The 22,503-nt window shown below is 38.4% G+C and overlaps 2 protein-coding genes across 3 annotated transcripts in view; one reads left to right on the forward strand and one right to left on the reverse strand.

Moving 5' to 3' along the window:
* Positions 1-655: 655 nt before the first annotated feature.
* cpvl (carboxypeptidase vitellogenic like) lies at positions 656-8,837 on the forward strand. The gene is made up of 13 exons (XM_060870491.1): positions 656-751; positions 1,044-1,231; positions 2,357-2,475; positions 3,226-3,340; positions 3,482-3,540; positions 3,712-3,791; positions 3,895-3,961; positions 4,138-4,260; positions 6,426-6,557; positions 6,694-6,792; positions 7,744-7,917; positions 8,109-8,291; positions 8,528-8,837. The coding sequence occupies exons 2-13, from the start codon at positions 1,051-1,053 to the stop codon at positions 8,624-8,626; spliced, it is 1,431 nt and encodes a 476-aa protein (XP_060726474.1). The 5' UTR covers positions 656-751; positions 1,044-1,050; the 3' UTR covers positions 8,627-8,837.
* Positions 8,838-13,951: 5,114 nt separating this feature from the next.
* creb5b (cAMP responsive element binding protein 5b) overlaps positions 13,952-22,503 on the reverse strand; it is a 65,173-nt gene continuing 56,621 nt past the window's right edge. For both annotated transcript variants that reach the window (XM_060870498.1, XM_060870500.1), the window contains exons 8-11: positions 22,062-22,376; positions 19,933-20,160; positions 18,679-18,787; positions 13,952-17,725 (exon numbers count right to left, since the gene is read on the reverse strand). In XM_060870498.1, the coding sequence (XP_060726481.1) occupies positions 17,601-17,725; positions 18,679-18,787; positions 19,933-20,160; positions 22,062-22,376 (777 nt within the window). In that variant the 3' untranslated portion in view covers positions 13,952-17,600. The remainder of the gene's footprint in view (positions 17,726-18,678; positions 18,788-19,932; positions 20,161-22,061; positions 22,377-22,503) is intronic.

The following is a 22,503-nucleotide window of genomic DNA, read 5'->3' on the forward strand; positions in this document are numbered from 1 at the left end:
AAAATGTGCAATATTACCTATGTGCAATATGTCTTCAGTGTAACCACTACTCTTTTTATACATTTTTGTTTTTGTATATACTGTATATTATATTATGTATTTATTCTTTATTCTTTTTATATATTTTTTACTGCTGTAACAAAGAGATTTCCCCATTGTGGGACAAATAAAGTAATATCTTATCTTTATCTTATCTCATTGAAGAAAACACTCCCCCCCTTTCCCCCCTCCAGGTAGCCCCTTTTGCCCTGGCTTTAAGGTGTTGGACTACTGACCAGAAGGTTATGGGTTCGAGTCCCAGGTCCACCACTGCCTTTGCTGGGCCCCTGAACAAGTCCCTTGACCCTAAGTTGTATAAATGGAAATAACTTGTAAGCCAAAATGAGCAAATTCTCAGGAATTTGTTTATATCTATAATTTAAATACATTTCAAGCACAATCTTCTTGTTATAACTTTTTTTTTTCTGTATACACCTTTAACATATTGTTTTTATACCTTAGTGTAACACGCAGCCACTCCCAGAAAATAGGATTTAATTTTTAATTTGTGAGAAATGTTTATTTATAAATAAAAACATGTAAGTAGCGTTAATACAATTAAAAAAAGGGACGGTTAACCATGACGTCATTCGGTAAAAACAGTCACGTGATTCGAGATCATATGACATACCACGTGACTCGTTAGGTTTCAATGGTAGCTGCAGGAGTCAGAGTAGCATCCGAGTATCTCTGAGCGGTATCTGTTTTCAAGGTAGGCGTATTCTTTATTGATTGATTGATTTGTATTAGCACATGATTTAATAATGTAATAGTTTAAAGGGCAAAATGTTAGTGTTATTTTGATGTCCTAATCAGGCCAGATGGAGACTCCACAAAGCTGAATCATGTTATACAGCTTCGAGTTCATTCGACTCCATTCAAGTTATACAGTCGAATATGAGTTACAAAGTATCTGCTGCAGCTCCTATAATGTTTTGCTCTTGTTCAGTTGATGATAACAGGAAACATAATTTCTTCTTAAGTGTCGATTTTTCTTCTTGAAGCTCCAGAATGACGAAGTTCCTGGTTGTCTTGCTCTTTGCTGTGTTTTGGGAGTCGGTGTGGTCCAGGGGTTGCTCTTCATTCTTCTGCAGAAAATCTCTCCGTGTTAGTGAAGGAGGATCTGTTGGATCAGACCCCGGAAAACCTCTGTTCCTCACTCCATATATTGAACAAGGCAAGACAGAGGAAGGTAGGTGTCTGACCCAACACGTGTTTAATGCTAAACACAGCTGTGTGTGTGTATAAAATGTTTCCCTAGAGTGCAAACTTTGTGTGTGTGTGTTTGTGTGTGTATACCTGTGTGTGATTGGATTATACACTTAAGTGAATCTGTATATTTTAGTGTGCACTAAAGGGAAAAGTTTTTGCACATGTATAGTTGTGTATACATTGTGATACATTCAGTTTTATCCTCATTACCTTTCTCCATAGACTGATATATTTTACTATATGTTTATTCTGTTTGATTCTGTTTTTAATAAGTTTCATTATGTCCCTAGTTTATTGTTTGTTCTTTTTTTTTTTTTTGCACTGTGGTATGAGTAAATAAGGAGAAACATTTTGCTGCATTACATGTATCTAATAGAGTATATAGTATATAATATACATGTGACAAATAACCTTAAATCTATTTTATTCGAGATACAAGACAAGTGTTTTTGTGGTTCCTTTCCTGCTACAGCATGATGGCATAAAATAAATATGGCAAATACAAAAAGTCAAGACTTAGGGGACAAGATGGTGTTTGTTTGCACTGCAGTTTATAGTCACATGAGCTGGTTAAAAGGAAGTTTACAAGTGAGGAGAAGAGTTATAGTCAGTAAAAGTCACTGTTGTTCATAGCCAGTTCTGCTTTCTTAAAATCAATACTGACGGCTAAAATATAACCATGAATAGTCAGGACTACTGGACCTGCTTATGGTAGACAGTATTTAGACTATTAAGGCGAAAAAGGGCATTAAATGAATTGTTCGACCCAATTGTGGGGTTCGCTGATCGGTCACACAAGAGCAATTACTGACAAATTCAATATTAATGGATCCAATATAGTCCTTTACAGTCTTGGAGAAGTAAAAGTTAAATCTTGACCCCTTAAGGGTTCATCAGTTTGTTCCATCAGTTTAAATATTTGGAAAGTATTTATTCTTTATAAAGTGCACAAATGATTACAAATTTAAGAACTTGTTCAACTTTTTTTTTTTTTGCATTTTTTTTCTTTGGACGTGGATGTCAAAAGCCTCCTTGGCTGAGATAGAAACACTATTTTGTCTTCCACTGAAAAATCAAAACACATTTTTTTGATCTTGGTTTACAGCCAGAAAGCTGAGCTTGGTCGGCCCTCTACCTGGTGCTAATGTAAAGAGTTACTCTGGCTATCTCACAGTCAACAAAAGCTACAACAGTAACCTCTTCTTCTGGTTCTTTCCTGCACAGGTAAGAATGAAATTTAGTAGATGGAATTGTATTTACCATTTCATAACAGCATGAATGGTGAGAACTGTGGTGCTTAGGTGCCCTACATTTCAGAAATAGGTGCCATTTGTGTCCCACTGCCATTATAAATATCTATGCAAAGTAAAGTTAAAATACATTTTAAATAAATGTCTTTCACTACGATCTTTGTACACGAATTGATATATTTATATATACAATAATAAAACCTCTTACAAACAGTAAGTCCCAATAAGTTTTGTTTGTCCCAGTTCCACTATCACAACTACACTTTACCTCAAAATATAAATAATAAAATACTACTACTAATAATATATGTTTTATTAATGTGTTAATCCATTTTACTTCTCATACTTCTCATAAGTCATCTTTTTTTAAGGTTATGACATATGTCACAACATTTGAATAACCCTGTTACTCACCCCTATGAAATATCTATGTAATTTTCAGTCACATGTTGCATTGGATTTCCTGAATATTCTGGGAACAGAGATAAGGGAATGTGTTTTTTGGGGTTTGTGGAATTTTAAGCAGGGTTCATATGACATAAATCTGAAATATTGTTGCCTGAGATGCATGCACGCATTTTTAACTAATTGCAGACATGTTTTTTTTTTTTTTTTTAATTATATATTGAAATCGATCATCAAATAAGGCAAAAACGTAGCCATTTACTACACATTTTAAATGCTTCTTTGTACAGATGAGTTTCTAATGAGTTTCTATGTACAGATAAAACCCGAGAGTGCTCCTGTGCTGCTGTGGCTTCAGGGAGGCCCTGGAGGCACGTCCATGTTTGGGCTTTTTGTAGAACATGGGCCTTACTTTGTCTATAAGAATCTCACATGTGAGTGCATGTCGTCTGTTGAACGTTATCAGTTAGTGCTGTTTAATTTGTTGTGTAGTGTGTCCTATATAAACGTTAAGCCCATGATATTCTAGTGTTTTAGTTCTTACTTAACAGATTTCTTTCTCTCTTTAATCGAAGTGGGATACAGGGACTTCCCCTGGACTTCCACATACTCAGTTCTGTACATTGACAACCCGGTAAGTTAGTCCATTTCTATGGATTCGATCTAAGGTCATCCATTGCAGATCATGTGTTTCGTTCTTAGGTTATTGTTGTTAGATTGCTGTCAAATAAAGTTAGTATATTAATATAACTTTATTGTGTGGCCTCTGTCTGTGACCTTTGAGTAATTATGCATGCTCCATTAGGTGGGCACTGGATGGAGTTTCACCGCTGATGATAAAGGCTTTGCCAGAAACCAGGATGATGTTGGCAGAGATCTTTACAAGTAAGCTGGCCAGGAATATTCCTGTATTATAAAGTAAGGCTTTTCTGTCCACATTCCTGTTGTTGTTTTTTAACATGTCTGCTGTATTTTTGCTGCATTGCAGTGCACTGATTCAGTTCTTCCAGCTTTTTAGTGAGTTTCAGCCCAATGAGTTCTACGCCACAGGAGAGGTGAGTGGGAAGACAGCACTGCTCTGCTCTCATCCTCTCAATAACAGTGATAACACTCGATACTTTAGAGTAGCTGTGCTGCTTGTATATATCACAAGGGATAGACTGCATTGTTTTTTTTGACACAGGTTGACACAGTTTTTATAATCTTTCTCGCCATTTCCTTTGCGGTGTAGTCCTATGCAGGAAAGTATGTTCCAGCGATTGGCTACTACATCCACAAGAATAATCCTTCTGCCAAGGTGAAGATTAATTTCAAGGGGGTGGCTATTGGAGATGGATTATGTGATCCTGAGATGGTGAGTGGATGAATTTAAGTGATTGAATTAAAGATCTGTGTGAGTATGAGAGAAAGAGATGGGACGGAGACGGAGAGTGAGACGGAGAGTGAGACGGAGAGTGAGACGGAGAGTGAGACGGAGAGTGAGACGCATGAGAGAGACGGAGAGTGAGACGCATGAGAGAGACGGAGAGTGAGACGGAGAGTGAGACGCATGAGAGAGACGGAGAGTGAGACGCATGAGAGAGAAAGAGGGATGAAGAGCGCATGAGCGAGAGAGAGGGGGACGAAGAGCGCATGAGAGAGAGAGGGGGGACGAAGAGCGCATGTGAGAGAGAGAGAGAGAGAGGGACGAAGAGCGCGTGAGAGAGAGAGAGGGACGAAGAGCGCATGTGAGCGAGAGAGAGAGGGACGAAGAGCGCATGAGAGAGAGAGAGAGGGACGAAGAGCGCATGAGAGAGAGAGAGAGGGACGAAGAGCGCATGAGAGAGAGAGAGAGAGAGAGAGAGAGAGGGACGAAGAGCGCATGTGAGCGAGAGAGAGAGGGACGAAGAGCGCATGAGAGAGAGAGAGAGGGACGAAGAGCGCATGAGAGAGAGAGAGAGGGACGAAGAGCGCATGAGAGAGAGAGAGAGAGAGAGAGAGAGAGGGACGAAGAGCGCATGAGAGAGAGAGAGAGGGACGAAGAGCGCATGAGAGAGAGAGAGAGGGACGAAGAGCGCATGAGAGAGAGAGAGAGAGAGAGAGAGAGAGAGAGAGGGACGAAGAGCGCATGAGAGAGAGAGAGAGAGAGAGAGAGAGAGAGAGAGGGACGAAGAGCGCATGAGAGAGAGAGAGAGGGACGAAGAGCGCATGAGAGAGAGAGAGAGGGACGAAGAGCGCATGAGAGAGAGAGAGAGAGAGAGGGACGAAGAGCGCATGAGAGAGAGAGAGAGAGAGAGAGGGACGAAGAGCGCATGAGAGAGAGAGAGAGAGGGACGAAGAGCGCATGAGAGAGAGAGAGAGGGACGAAGAGCGCATGAGAGAGAGAGATAGAGAGGGAGAGAGCGTGAGAGAGAATGATTTAATGCTCTAAATTAGTCCAAGCGTTTTGAGTTTGTAGACCAAATTCCAAGTCTAATACAAACCTCACTACAATGTCCAGTTTAAAGCTGCACACCTTTTTTACACATCAGTAAAAGTGTAGCCTTAAGCAGTGCTTCACTGCCTTAAAAATCTTAGAGCTAATTTGTAGTGGACTTTCTTAAACTATATTCCTTTGTTAGTTTACAATAGCGTTACACAATGTGCACCGTGAATCCAGTGTACAACATGCAGAGTGATGCAGAGTAATTGCACGCTTAATACAGCAATACATAGCTAATTATTTTAGCTCAAAATGAACTGGATACTATAGTTGAATATGCCCTGGCTAATATGGGCAAGTCCCTGCTAGTGGGGTATTTAATAAATAAAGTTGCAAGTAGGACTAGAGCTTGGATTTGGATTGTCTGCACATCATCCACTACCTCAGGCTGACATTACACAGCATTCTCACTCACTCTCTCATTCATCTTCTACCGCTTATCCGAACTACCTCGGGTCACGGGGAGCCTGTGCCTATCTCAGGCGTCATCGGGCATCAAGGCAGGATACACCCTGGACGGAGTGCCAACCCATCGCAGGGCACACACACACACACTCATTCAATCACACACTAGGGACAATTTTCCCGAGATGCCAATCAACCTACCATGCATGTCTTTGGACCGGGGGAGGAAACCGGAGTACCCGGAGGAAACCCCCGAGGCACGGGGAGAACATGCAAACTCCACACACACAAGGTGGAGGCGGGAATCGAACCCCAACCCTGGAGGTGTGAGGCGAACGTGCTAACCACTAAGCCACCGTGCCCCCCTTACACAGCATTCATTACATATATTTACATATACTGATGTTGCACACTGATCTATATACATATAGTATATTTTAGATTTTATAATGTTTTATAGATATGTCGTTTTTTTACTTTAAGGTTGATTCTATAGTCATTCACGGTCATGTCATACTACTTTTGTAGAATTTGAATTGCTGGGTGAATAATTGTTTTTTTTTTTTTTTCTTCTCCATTGTCGTCTTTATTACTGAGAGAGGCTGTAATTTCAGACAAAGCACAGAGTTCTGATTTGTGGATATTTCTCTTAGATGTTGGGAGGCTATGCAGATTTCCTGTATCAAACTGGCATGGTGGATGAGCTACAGAGGCAGTATGTGAAGAAGCAGACAGATGATGGTGTCAAACTCATCCAGCAGGAGAAATGGATAGAAGCCTTCAAGGTGCTTTAACCATCACAGCACATCTTTGTATTTTAAAAAACTAGTTTTGTGCTGAAAATGAAAGCTAAATTGTTAGAATTAGAACATTTGTTTATTTGATTTTGATGCATAATAAAGTGCTTCCTCTTTCTGTTAGGTTTTTGACAGCCTACTGAATGGAGACCTTGTTCCTTATCCGTCATTCTTTCAGAATGCTACCGGATGCACAAACTACTTTAACTACATGCAGTGTCAGGTACAGAGACTTTGTCGCCTTTGACCCTGCCTCCATTCATTCATTCATTCATTCATTCATTCATCTTCTACCGCTTATCCGAACTACCTCGGGTCACGGGGAGCCTGTGCCTATCTCAGGCGTCATTGGGGATCAAGGCAGGATACACCCTGGACGGAGTGCCAACCCATCGCAGGGCACACACACTCTCATTCACTCACGCAATCACACACTAGGGACAATTTTCCAGAGATGCCAATCAACCTACCATGCATGTCTTTGGACCGGGGGATACACCCTGGACGGAGTGCCAACCCATCGCAGGGCACCCTGCCTCCATGTTTTGGCAAATAAACCAAATGACTTCGCAATTTTTGCAGGGGAGGTTTTGTAGAGGTATTTCAGTTATTAATTAATATGTGTTACTGAAATAGAACTGTTACTTTATGATGAGCTATTTTTTGATACTTCAGCCTTTGGTGTCACTTTTGAGAAATAATGTAAACTGGAAAAAGGTCATATGTAGCCAGTTAATTATATCTGGAGAGATCTTATTTAGGATCTTGGTAACAGTTGGAACTACACTATAACTATAGTATTAAATTTAGGCACTTAAATTATACACAGTAGATTAGCACAGTACTAATGTGGCGGTTGCTAAACAGGAGTCATGGGTTGGATACTCAGCTCAGGTGAGAGCTCCGATCATATCGTGTGTACAAAAACTAATTATGTTAAAGTAACTCAGTTCAATCACCTGTAATCGAGGTGTGTGTTTGAATCAACTACAATCAGTGAGGTTTTTTCCTCAGTGTATATACCGTTGTATGCAAAAGTTTGCACACCGTCATTTTTAAATGATTGACACAAATGATTGACTGTGGTGTATTTTGGACTATTAATAGGGAAACAACCAAAAGTCATACAGCCATTGATCTGTATTCTGTCTGTTGGTGCTGTTTCTCGATACAGGAGCCTGAAGATCAGGAGTATTTTAGCAGTTTTGTGACACTGCCCACAGTGAGAAGCTCTATCCATGTAGGAAACCTGACATTTCACGATGGCTCAGAGGTGGAGAAACATCTTCTCCAGGATGTAATGAAGTCCATCAAACCCTGGCTTGGTGTCCTCATGGACAACTACAGGGTGAGAAGATGCAGCACTGTAGTGTACTTTAGTACTCAGTGAGCTACAGCTCGTTGCTCCTGTATTGTAATTGTGGAGATGATTGTTACAATCCTGACTTGCTTTTAACTTTAGCTTTGCACTTTTGTCTTGTGGTCTCCACATCTTATAATCTACTACAGTGTATCACCGTCGTGTGTGATTGTGTGTAGGTGCTGATGTACAGCGGACAGCTGGATGTGATCGTTGCAGCTCCACTGACTGAACGCTTCCTGCCCACGGTGAACTGGACTGGGGCAGATGCCTATAAACAAGCCGAGCGGTACTACTGGAAGTTGCAGCCAAGTGACACAGAGATAGCTGGGTACATCCGGCAAGTGGAAGAGTTCTACCAGGTAAGCACCTTTTTATTTATTATATATATTTTTATCTTATTTTTAATCCAATAGGACAAACGGGACAATATTTACAGCAATTCTTACTGCAAACGCTTTGCTATGTGTCTGTTGGTATTTATGTGTTGAATTGGCTTCTAATCTTAGCATATTTTCTTTGGACTTTCCATGTCATTTATGCATATTACTATGTTTGAGACCCTGATAGAGACTTCTCCTTTTTTCTTGTTTATAAGGTGATTGTGAGAGGTGGGGGACATATTTTGCCTTATGACCAACCAGCAAGATCCTTTGACATGATAGACAGATTCCTGTCCACGAAAGGTTTTGTCTGATGCCATCCATGAGTTTTGAATGTTTTAATCACCTGACCTGGGTTTATTCTTTCAGCCATGACTGGTTCTTCATTAATCACCACTAAATGAATCAGAAGAGTGTTTGACCATTTAATGATGCTGTAAATTATTATTTCCAGGGAATGTACAGATTATTATTATTATTATTATTTTGAATCAGTTTTTGAATAAATTGACGTTTTTAAACAAGTATATGTGTGTACTGTATTATTTCTTATTTATTCTCCCGACTAGCATTAGGACCAGTGTTTGAGGTAGTGCAATTGCCACACATCTCTGGAGTATATGAACGGTATGAAGTTTGTCTAACTTTCCCTGTTCTGTATTAAAACAAGGGCATGCGATTGGTTTCCTGTGGCTTGTAGTTTTTTAAATACATAACTTGGAACAACATTTACAGCTTTTATTCACACAACAGATAAAACCTGGTAAATGTACCTTTAGTTTTAGACATATTCACAAAGCAGCTTTATAGCAATCATGATGCAGATTCAGATATAATTGAACCACCTCCTTTTTTTCTTTCATTTTTAAGGCAATTGTGAGAGTTGGGGGACACATTTTGCCTTATGATTTTATAACTATCCCTGTGCTATATTTAATTAAAAAAAATAAGAGCTTGTGACTGGTTTCCTCTGTCATGGAACGAGAACATTTACTGGGATGAATACTAAATGGATTTTAAAAAAAAGACAATTTTTTTAATCTCGCAATCGCAATTGAATTTGATTTCTACAGGATTCTACCTGTTCTTGAGGTACCACCTAGTGGTCCAGTTGTATCTCAACACAACCTTTTCTCCTTTACTATTTGAATGTTTCACAGAATAGTTTCGTTTCTTATAATGTTTATTAAACTGTGTTTTAAATAAATATATGGATTATATAATAACATTACAAAGTGATGGAAAACAACAACAATGGAGATCCCCTTGTAGCAACGAGGTTAACTTTTTCTGCTATAATTAGTGACCTACCTTTTGTGTTAGTTACAGTGTTTCCACTCCACATGTTTGTTAAAAAATCCTGTATATTTAACATGACTTCTATTCAATGTAAATTTTTTTGTATAGCTCTTTTAAACAATAGACATTGTTCCTAAGCACCTTCACAGGCTGTGCACGTGAGGCCAAGCACCTTCACAAGCTGTGCACGTGAGGCCAAGCATCTTCACAAGCTGTGCACGTGAGGCCATCAGCAGCAGTAAACTGTAATTAAACATCACAGACCTCCTCAGAATATAATACAATTATGCAAATATGAATTTAAATGTAGAAAATGAATGAATGTGTATAACAATAATTAGTTGTTTTAGATGGTTTTAATTCCTGACATTTCCACAGAGAAAATGCATTAGGTCCAAGTTGTGGCTGTCTGTCTGTGTCTGTTTATAGATGTGCCTTACTTGACATTATATAAACACACAGTAGATAATATTAGATTGTTATTTCTAGCACTGTAACAAAACTCACAGACCAGTATGAGAAACACTGCTTCATGGTGCTAAACCAGGTGAACTGGGGAACCTTCAGGCTCCGTTTCATGACAAGAACGTTTGGTGGTAGAGAAGAAGAGATCAGATGTGTCAGAAGTCAGGTTTTCTAATCCCACTGGTGTTTAGATATAGTATGAAAGAAGATGAGGGGTGCACGGTGGCTTAGTGGTTAGCACATTCGCCTCACACCTCCATGGTTGGGGGTTTGATTCCCGCCTCTGCCATGTGTGTGTGGAGTTTGCATGTTCTCCCCGTGCCTCGGGGGTTTCCTCCGGGTACTCCGGTTTCCTCCCCCGGTCCAAAGACATGCATGGTAGGTTGATTGGCATCTCTGGAAAATTGTCCCTAGTGTGTGAATGAGTGTGTGTGTGCCCTGCAATGGGTTAGCATTCCCTCCAGGGTGTATCCTGCCTTGATGCCCAATGACGTCTGAGATAGGCACAGGCTCCCCGTGACCCGAGGTAGTTCGGATAAGCGGTAGAAAATGAATGAATGAATGAATGAATGAAAGAAGATGATGATTATGGACAGAATAACAGCCTAGACTTAGGGTTAGTAGTTGTAGTTGTTTCAGTTTCTGACCTACAGGGGGCAAGCATACACAATACGTGGTTAAGTACACCACCTTTGCAGATACAATCGGACACTCCTGAACTAAACAATTTAAAGTGGTGACACTTGTTGTTTTGGGCAAAATATGTGTATTTTATGTAGCAGGATCATAGTTTATAGATAGAAACAAAAAATGTGTATGCTACAGTATGTGGCCACAATCTGAACAGTGTTGCTGTAGTGTAGTGTAATTGATTAACTGAGTGCTTGCTTTTTTTCTTGCTTTCTTTCTTTCTAAATTTTTGATCTAATTTAAGTATTTTAATCTAAATCTCCAAATTCTACTTGATAGGACATTTTGCATGTATCATCTGTCAGTGTGTCATGAAGTGGCATTTACATGAAAGGTAACACTCTTTGATTTTGGCTACATGAACAGACTGGCCTATGCACCAGGGGGGACTCGAGCTTCATACATTAGAGAGAGTATTGCTTTGCCTACTTGGTCAGGGGTAACTAGGGACAAACAAAAACATGAAAATTAAAACAAGTACCAAAAAGTCCAGAGGGTTGAGACAACTGGAAAAGCATGTGAGTTGTTATTGTTTTGTAGCATCAGATGTTCTGATTAGGCTTCTAGACATAGGGATAGATGCGAATCAAAAAGAAAAAAAAAAACAACAAAGGAGAGTAACATAAAAATAGAAATTTTAATAGAACAGTAAAGAATAATAAACGACACAGATTATACAAAACATTCATAAAACACATGCAATGCATCAAAGAGCAAACAGGAATAATCAACACAAATCAATCAAAGTTGACTGATACAGGAAAAATGCATGACGAATCACGAAAGAAAGAAAAAGTCAGAAACACAAACAAGATGCTGTACATGGACATGGGAGGAAAGTATAAATCACTTACATAATATTCTTTCCTTGTGGATCTAAGAGGCAGAAAAATAAAATACACAAAACATAAGATGAGTTCAGTTCAGTGTGACAGTTCTTGAATTTCCACATTGTCATTGCAATCAGAGCAAGACTTTCTGTAGTGGAACAGTTAAAACTGAGAGTCTCAGCAGGATCTTTTACCCTCAGGCCATCACACTCCTCGACACGGACATGTCCATCTTACACATCCCTTAGGATTCTATAAAGTCTACTGTAATTCTGAACAATGCACTTTTACTTTTCTTACTACATATAACTCACTACATGTTTAGTCCATCAATTTTCCTATTCTTAAAGTATGTACTGTACTGTTATATAATTGCACTTCATGTTTGTCTGCTACTACATTATTATTTCTTGTTCTTCAGTATTATTACTTGTTGAAATTATTTATATCAAATTCTGAAAAAGTATGGTAGTGGATACCATCTTCACAACATGTTAAGATGTGAAATATTTTTACTGCTTTTATCTTTTATCCATCAATTACACAATTAAAAAAGTATTATTTGTAAAATAATAATAATAATAATAATAATAATAATAATAATCTCCATATTTTAATCATCATGTTCCAGTAATTTATGAAATTGTTTGGGGTTTTTATGCGTCAATTATTTCCCTTCCCTTTTCCTCTATCCACTTATTAAATTTGAAGACTGTCCTAATTAACCTGAATCATGGCAACCCAAATAACTAACACATGTTTAAATATTTTGAACAAAGTCAGTTTTTAAACATTTATACAACATTTCAACAAACATTCTGGTTATTTTTGTTATAGTGGTTCATCTATATGCATCATAAATATTTGGAATATATTAATTTTGACAATTTTATAGTCTTATGGGGAAAAAATGTTTGGAGTCACGATTTTATTTAATGCTGACTATACTTCACATACAACCCACAAAATATAGAGATCAGGCTCTTTAGATAAATCAAATTATATTTTAGGGGAAAATTATACTTTGGTCATTTTGGCAATAATGCAGCTTGCCTTGTATGGAGAAAAAAAAAAGAGCCGCATGAAGAGCATCATGATATGAGGCTGTTTCTCTTCAAAGGTACTGGGGCATTACATGTCATACATTAGAGAAGAATTTAATCTCCTTAGCCAAGAAACTGAATTTGGAGAGAAGATGGATGTTGCAACAAGACAAAAACTCCAAACATTCATCCAAAATCACTTGACTGTTTGCAAATAAAAGGTGGCGGAACTCACATGACCTAGCCAAAGTCCTGATTTATTTATGGAGGATTTGGACAGCCCAAGTTCTTCAGAGGACTCTTTAGAACACTGGGGAATTGAAACCGATTTGCCAAGATGAAAGCACCAACACTGAACCACAGTGCAAATTACTTCTTACCATAGTCATATTTTAAGCTCTTATCACCAACATCAGCTTTGCAACAGTACAAACTTTGCTCATTTGTGGTGTCTAAATACGTTTTCGCAATTTTGTGTTTTCTTAGCTTTCATATTTCTGAGCTTTGTTATTTCTTATGCTTACAAATGCGTACTTGTTCTTTCTGTTCACATTTATACAGTAAGTGTGTGTAAATACTAAGTGGATCTAGTAATATATTAACACTCCTAATACACACTGCATACTTAATTCCTCTCGTTTTCACTTCATTATAAACACAAATTCCTACTTAGACTATCTAATTCTAATTATATAGATTTTATGAAGTATATTATTAGATGTCAGTAACTATCTAAATCAGTTTGAGAATTGTATTAGGAAGAAAAGGCTCATCTGCTATCGTTCTTAAAGGTATTGTGTAAGTTATGATGAACAATTTTTATGATTTATTCCACTTCTATGTTGGAGAGGTCTGTTTCTTTTTTTTTTTTAACCAAGTACACTGGTGTTCAGAATCGACTTATTGGACATTTACAGAATTTTATCATTATAGACTAATAAATTACTGCTATGAAATCAGCGTGAGATGTTGGGATCTGTTGGGATAACCTTAGACAGAATTTTAGTGAGTAAAGATAACGCCTTCAAATTGGAGATGCTTAAGAAGAAGCATTTGGGACATCTAAGAGAGCAGATATCACAATTACTCAACATTTGTGTCAAAGAAAACTAACCTTTTTTTTTTTTTTAGTTTTCTATTAAAATATTTCCACTAGTAGGTTAAGTATAAACTGAAATACTTATGAAACACTACAAATTCTTCAATCCTGAGTGTCTACTTTCATATTGAGACATTACCCATCGCTGTGTTTGGTTTTGTGACATGACAAATACATGGAATTGTATCCCTGCTTTAATAAAGCTCGGCACGCTTTGTTACTGAACAAGTGCTTTATTTCCATACTGTAATATAGCTGCTGTGATCTCACATCTGTACATATGCATAGACAAACAAATGAACAAACACATTCATATAGAAAATGTACAAAGTTATGCAGGCATGTTTGAATCCAGGACATGGAATAAACGAGGAAAGGTTTATGCGCAGAAATAAACAGACATTTTAACAAACATGAACAAACACTTGAAGTGCTATGCAAACATTATTTACAACATGTACCAAACATTGACTCCTTTCGAGAAGAAAGGTGGTTGCATTATGAGCAAGATTAATGAGAATCTATACAATATTTATATTTTTATGCTTCAAATGATACATTTATACTTTTTTTAATGTCCACCATTGCGCCAAAAAAAAAAAAATCACACACTCACACACACAAGCAGACTCGAACACACATTTTTTTAAATTCATTTTCTTAGAAACCATGTACAAAATACAAACCCATTTCGACCCATTGTAAAAAGGAACGTTGTCCAAATCAACAAGTCGAGATTACTCTCTAATATAGTTCCTTTTACAAATCATTCCAGTTGAATCTGTTTCGTTTTCGGCCTTTGTGGTGAGCAGAGGTGATGTCGCCCGTAGTGGACGTTAACCTGATCTGCTGTCATTTGAAATGAAAAGGCTGAAGAGATGAAATACTGCAGGACGTCTGATGGTTGTTTAACTTTGCTACTCCAGCGTGGCCTGAGACATGTTACTGGATGATAATTGTATCCAACGACAACCATATGGTCCTCCATAGAGACCCATTTAATGCGTTAATGTTATCTTTCATGCCTGGGGAACATAAATGCAAATCTTGAGAGTTCAGTACAAATATCATGTCTATTTTTAGTCTGAAATAAGACAGCTATGGTGGCCAACCTTCTTGCCAGTTCACTATATTGCAATGTAGGAACTAGAGTGAAGTACTGAAATGCACACTGAGATGACACATGTACTGTGATCAGGTTCGTGTTTAGCTGTAACAAACCACAAATCAAATCGTGGGGAAAAAAAATGAAAATAAAAAGCCTCTTTACAATGCTACATGTAGCAAGTGCTGGCTTCAGTTACATTGTTCATTTGGATAACTGCTGCAACTGACCGAATGCAAACGCAACGCATGAGGTCTTAGACTCAATAGAAAACATTATTGTTTTGTTTCACATTACTACCCCAGCCACCTTCACAGTGTGAAAAACCTACAAAGGTTATCTACAAAGTTTTGTAGATAAAAGACATCTTAAAGAGATATCTATAATCTTTTAAAGCTATAAGAGAAATTAGACACAAAGTCTGAAAGTGAACATATACATATCCTTGGATTCCAGTAGAGTGGCCCAATAAGGGACTCCTTGTTTTTGGGAGATACAAAAGGCTGCGATACCTCTGTCTCCGTGGGATGACAGGGGCTGCATCTCGCTGGTGTGGGAACAGAAGAATCACTGAGTCTTCAATATGGCTATTTCAAACTCTGCTGTACTCGCAGAGGTCAAAGTGCATAGACAGCTACATGGATCCTCCTCTAAAGGTGGAGGTGTTTTAGCACGCTCCCGCTCCGGACATAGTGCTGCATGGGAAGGCAAAGGAAATCAATATGTTCCAATTAAGAAGGATAAAATTTGTCCTCGACAAGCTGTGGAATACTTGAGAGTTCAGCTGCAGGAAAAAGGACTGTTTCTCCTGTTCAGGGGGACATTTTGGCGCAAACTTAACTATTTATTTGGGCTTGACCATGGATGCCTGGGAAAAGTCAAAGAAGGTCAAGGTGCTCTCATCACAGGCTTCCGAGGTCCAGAGGAATACCCAAATGTTCACCAAAGTGAATCGCCAGGAACAGCTCCATGCAAGCAAGCAATTAGTCTGAACATTTACAAAAGAGCATAAAATCTTCAACACACACACACACGCGCGCACACACACAAAATGTTTGATATTAATAATGACTGACATTCTTTTCATGTGAGTAAGTCACAAAATATTTCAGGCACAATGTGAGAGTTGAAAAGCATAGTTTAGATTGGTACCTGTTTAGAAATAGTAAAATGCTACATTCTCTTCGAGGCAGACAAAAAAAAAAAGCGCTACGTAATAAGTCATAGTTAAAGGGAGACAGCTAATTGATACAACCTCATCAGGGCTTCAAGGCCTGCTCAGAAACTTAGTGGGCAGCTTCGTGTCTGGGATTATGCAGTCCTGAGGTAAAGAGATTTTTTTTTTTTTTTTTTTAACAAACAACCAAACAAAGATACAAAGGGCAAAAAATAGATTTCACATTGGAATGTCCTTATAGTAAGAAGAAGCTGCTATCAATATGAAGATCTCCAGTGCAGCAGCAGATTTGATCTCCTGCAGACCCCTACGTACAGTATCTGCTATAGGAAATTCTGTAGACCTCTATTGAGTCTTTGCTTGGTCCATGATAGGAAGAGCTGCTTATAAAGCTTTCTTACTTATATGTCTCTCAATCCAGACAATCTAATCAACATCTGTTGAGTCTGTTAGACTGAATGATCATATTACATACTGCATAATCATAGACTTAAGGAGCAACCAAGAGACAGACTCTTCTGGCCATGCTAAAAAAAAAAACCCCAAAAGGCTAGGTTTCAACCTCATATTCATCCAACAAAACAATGGCCATGCAGGTTTAAACAAACGTTGATTACTGGTGATTACATTATTTTCTTACTTTACAGAAGGCCTTTGTAACTTTGCCAGAGGTTTTATAAAGTAGAGATGTATCGAGAATGTCACCGTGCTGAGATTCAGCATATGGCTAGAGCAGCCACTGAGATTCATGCACACATACACACAAACAGTGGGCCTCACCAGAATTCTGACGAATTTTCAACAAGGCAAAAACTCAACTTAAACACTACGTGATAGAAATTGATTTTAAAATTACTGGCTGCAGCTATAAAAGCAGCACAGTAGTGCACCAGCCAAGCGGTAATATACTACTGTGGTTTTGTGATATGAATTCAATCTGGTAAATTGACAGTAAAATGAAAGAAATGTTGAGAATTCGTCAGACTGATGTATATTGCTTCCGTTTAACGTTTATCGTTATTGTCATCAATACATAATGAATTATCAATTAGGTGTTCTTAGTTCGTCGCCTTGCAGGAGACTGGAAGTGGGACAGGACAAATACTTTTCATAAATCATTTTGAAATACAAACAGATACAAAATGAACAGATTTTTTTTTTTTGGCATTATAGATCAGAGGATGAGAAAGGACACACCGATGCTACAGTTTGACTTGCATATATGGGAAGGCAGTAGTATTTGAGGGACAGAGAGTTAATCAGTAATACACGCAGAAACAGTCTCAACATCTCCTCAAATGTAAAATCACAATAATTTTGAACCTTAAATTTGTGTGAACAGGTCATTCTAAAAATTTCAGCACTGGATTCATTTTGATAGGCCTCCTTTTGAAACTATTTTCAAATTAAAAAATAACAAAACAAAACAACTAAAAAAACCCACCAAAGAAACCATGAGATGAAACCATACATGTACCAAATACTTATGGAAGAAAGAGTTGCCACAGAGGCTCAGAAGTGTGCCTTTGTTCATGGAGCTCACGGTGCAGCTGTTCGAGTGTCTAAGACATAAAGGGGCTCTAATGGATGGGGTTGATGTCTGTGCAGTGATTGGAGACCGTGTTGGATGTGGTGATGGTGTTGTGCTGGATGACCTGCTGCTGGGACACAGGGGTCGGACTTCCTGCTGGACTGCTCTCTGGACCTGTGAAGCAAAGGAGTAGGTTACATTTGTGTGTGTGTGTGTGTGTGCGTGCGTGTGTGTGTGTGTGTGTGTGTGTGTGTGACTTGCCTAAAATTGCGTAAATCTAGAAGACAGTATTAACGTGGAACTTTACCTTAGATAAGCATGTAACAAAATATACATATATTATTTGGAATGAACAGGTAATATATTGTAAACAAACATAGATACAGAAGATCAAAGTTGTGATACATATTTATTTTAAAAAATCTTGGCCACTGGTTGATAATCAAAGTGTGCATCAGGATTGGGATCATGTAGGACAAAGAAAATCAAGCAGGAGGTTTTTCATGTGAACGGATCAGTAAAGAAGCTTGTGGGAAGATCAGCGAACAAAAAAAAGACCACAATAATTAAAGCGAATGTTAGTCAATGGCCAATCTATACAATCTATGCAATGGCCAATCATTCAGGTCAAGATATTAATCTTTTTTTTGTTTTTTAAATATTGCAAAACTGCAAGAGACGAAAAACTCGAAGGCACGTAGCAGATATTGAGGAACATTTTGAGCCAGATTTCACATTTATACCCCATGCTGACAATGCTGACATTTCTACCACTGGGGTTTTCCAGTGTTTCTGAGGTCACAGTTTTAGGGAAGTCATATTCAACTATTAAAAGAATCCTTCCAGTTTGGGCTATGCCAACTTTAGTTTAAATCAAAATACAAATATGACTATTTAGAGCACAAAACAGACACAAAATGTGTTACATTTTGTGTCTTTAACCCTTAAATTAACCCTTAAAATGTAGTACATGTAAATTATTGGTGTGTATAAGACTATGATTGTAAATCGAGCACAACGGATCTGATGTCCAAGAATAACATACAGGAATCATTTTAGCTTGAAATTTGTTTTCAGTATGAGACTGTGTGTGTGTGTGTGTGTGTGTGTGTGGGTGTAACACTCACTGAGGTAACCCTGTGACTCCTTTTGCATGGTGGTGATGGGACAGTCTTTGTGTGTCAGTAGGAGCTGCTTGAGCTGAGTCACCTCATTCTTCAACATGCTCACCTCATTCTGCCCAAAGAACAAACAATATTAAAAACCATTTCAAACATTTTATCTTCCAGGAGTGATAAACAGTCTTGTGGTACGTTGGAATGGGTTTGTTGCAACATTTAGAAATACTATTATAAATATATATTGTTTAGCCATATTATAAATATTACATATTTATATATTGATCAACTGTTAAAATGTGGCCTGTATGGGTCCTTCAGTGTCCATCAGATTTGTCTACATTGAAAAAAATAACACATTGCTTAAATATCCAAGCAAAATAAAGTTATTCTTTATTCTTTTCTTGAGAATCGTCATTACTTTGTAATGCTTAACCATGATAATCATCAACAATTTTAAAAATGAACTTGAGTGTGCGGTTCACAGACTTTACGGCAGACACGTGCTTATCTGCAGGTTCGAGTCTCATTACAAAGGAGCATATGGCTGTAGCTGGTCTTATTAAATAAAGAATTTGAATATCCTGAGCATTTAATGAGGAGCTTGGAAGCCAAAACAAACTTGGCAATGTACTTATTTGGAGAATGCCAGAGTGATGAAAGAGAACAAACTACTTAAACATGTCTTTTATTGTCTGTTGGCTAATAAGAATCAGAATAGAGGTGCGAGAACCAAGTGAGCAGGGAGGAAAATGTAAATCAGTTATGATGCGAAGGCTTACAGTGTTAACATTACTCACAGGTGAAATTAATGCAGGTGATTGCAGTGTGAATCACTGTGTTTTTAAAAACTGACGAAGATTTCTGGATAGAAGGTAAGACCATTTTGTATCTACAAAATTCATCAGAAAATTTGGATGTAGTTTGGATGTAGCTATGGTGCAAACATCCCAACTTATGTTGTGAGGTTTTCTGTTTTACTGCTCCACAAACACACTCTCAGCAGCAACTGGACCTCTTTTAGTTTCATCTTCTCAGCCTGTGAGCTTTCCTCTTTCACACATAGGCCTATTTAAATTCCATCTGCTCCCTGGCTACAGTAGCATCAGCTGTCATTCTAGCCACGTTTATAGGCCACTGGACCCGACCTAATATGTTGTGAAATATGAGGACCTATGAGGTGGAAAACATTTAGCAGAATCAGGTCTGAAATGTTTTCCCTCAGACTGGGTGCATGTAGGAGAACTGGGACACAGCCCATACCTGTAATTGCATGTTGGTCTGGGTGAGCTCCTCAGCTTTCTTCTCCAGGGACATCACCCAAACTTTCCTCTTTTGTCTGCAGCGTGTAGCGGCCGCCCGGTTCCGCTCTAGAAACTTGCGCCGACGCTCATCGGGGTCCTCGTCCACCACTCGTCTGCGCCGACCCCCACTGGGTTGTCCAGACTGCAGTGTCTGTGTTGGTTGCATTTGCTGCGCGGCCGGGGATAACTGAAAAAAAAAAAAGAAAAGCAAAATCTAAGACCCTCTGTCTGGAACAAATAGCATAATGTCAGCCATCCGTCATCACTACTGCACGTCCTTCTAACAGACTCCTAGGCAAGCAGCCAATCACCTGTCTAAAATCTCCCCAGCAGTTTGGGAGGTTCCTTTAAAATAACATATGTTCTGTGTGTTTGCCCGATTATCCTTATGATGGCTGTGGCTGTGTGAGAAGAGCACTGATTTACAGGCTACCCCGCCCTCATAAAGTAGTGCTACAGTCCAGTTTTCCACCGCCCAGGTCCATTCAGACTAATACTTTTAGATGTCTAGTGAAACAGGTCTGCTAGCAGCTAAGCATGCCCACAAAAAAGCTCTTTGACATGGACTTGGCAGTGGCTGGAACTTGCAGCCATCAGATCGCTGCAGGTTGCATTAGGGTGTTGGAAAATGCAGCAGCTTTGATGAATGGTGTGGATACAGGCCGTCTTGTTTGGCTTAATAATACGCTGGAGGCAGAATTTCCGAAACACAAAAAGACAGACTGAGCTGGAAAATTCCATAAAGAGATGGGCATTGAAGTCACAAACCTGAAATTCTTTCATTTCTCATCTCATTATACTTCCTTTTATAAGTGTCTTGTAATACATTGGTAATCCCACCATAAAATTTTAAGCTGTATCTTTTTTGGCTGACTACACAAATCTGATGTTTTCTCACAAATTCCTGATCATACTACAAACTGTGATATGTCAGAGCACACTATGAGTTCACATTATGGGAAAAAAATAGCATACACACAACTATTCGTCTGTTAATGTTACCTAATTGTAACAAGTCCTAATGGTAAATACCGCAACAAAAAGAAACCTTGTCTTTGCAAATCTGAAATAAACTTTTTATTTTCTGCACATTAAATATTAAACTGTCACATTACCGTCATCTTAGTTGCACTCCAACTCATTCATATATACGATATTTGGAGGCTGGCCAAATCAATTCAATTAAGTTCAAAAAAGCTATAGACCTCAATTGGTCTGAATCCTCTTTAGGAGCAATTTCCAGATAACTATATAAACTATATAACTATATAAATATATATAAAATGATGATGATGATGATGATGATGAGAATAATAAAAAACATATAAATTATTACCCTAAATTATACCCTAATTGACTTAACACAAGAAACACAAGGTAACATGCAAAGTGTGCAGTTATGCAAAGTTTAGTTTCAGTGTCTTTATTTGCCTATTTGCATGTAAACTTTTGGTCTCACCTGTATACTATATCTGTGCCAAGAATTAGGAAGCACTGCTCCTCTGATAAGTCAGTTTCAGTGCAGTTTTCAGTACAGAGTTTTTATTCTGTCTCTATACTAAACAAGAAGCATGAAACATCTTTTCCCACAGTATATGATGGAATCTCTACCAACGGTACAGTAGAGGAAATATTTTACCTGAGATTATTTCTACAGATTCTTTCGTAGTAAATAAAGACTGTGTAATCTTTCTACACACACACAGTCTGTAAAAATGACTGACATGACAGATTTGGACAGGTCTAAGACCACAGAGAAAAAAACGGAAACTGCATTTGCATTACAACATCTCCACACATGAAACTAGTCCATCCCATATAGGACTATTTATTGCTAAGCAGTAAACAGCTAAATTAGTTCAGTTTGATATAGATCATGTTGGCTCAGATCACAGGTTTAAATGTATTTGACCACAATAAATAAGCCACACTATATAGAGGTCTGCAAATTCACTTCTGCACTTCTGTGCACTACAACCTAGACTCTTAGGAACACTCAATAAATCCCCAAAAATCCATGTGTTTGACCTAATGTTAATAAAACACTATCTAAGGCTTCTGCCATTGATATAGAGTATGTTGAAGTACCTGAGGGGCAGAGGAGTGCATTGGTGCGTGTGGAGACGTCTGATGCCCGTGACCAGGGTGTAGGTGGCCTGGGTGAGAGTTATGGTGCCCGTGGCTCTGCGGGTGGTGGTGGCCTGTCGGGGTGTGGCCATGGTGGTGGGTGTGATGTGGGTAACCATGGGGCGGGGCTTGCATGTGTTGATGAGGGTGAGAATGCATATGGTGATGGCCGCTCTGCTCTTGCCGTGATGACATCATATCCATCATGTGACCCATTGTATTCATGTTGCCATTGGAGATAGGCCCTGGATGATGAGCCAGAACAGCTTTCAGTCTCTTTTTAGAAGAAACAAGAGAAAAAGTAAACAGGCATTTAAGTAGTTTGCAAACTAGAAAATAAATTAATTTGGTTATATCTAGTGTGCACTGTTCTGTTTACACAGAAACAATGAAGAAAGGTTTA

Source organism: Tachysurus vachellii, chromosome 5 (genome assembly GCF_030014155.1).
Source record: "Tachysurus vachellii isolate PV-2020 chromosome 5, HZAU_Pvac_v1, whole genome shotgun sequence".
Lineage (NCBI taxonomy): Eukaryota > Metazoa > Chordata > Actinopteri > Siluriformes > Bagridae > Tachysurus > Tachysurus vachellii.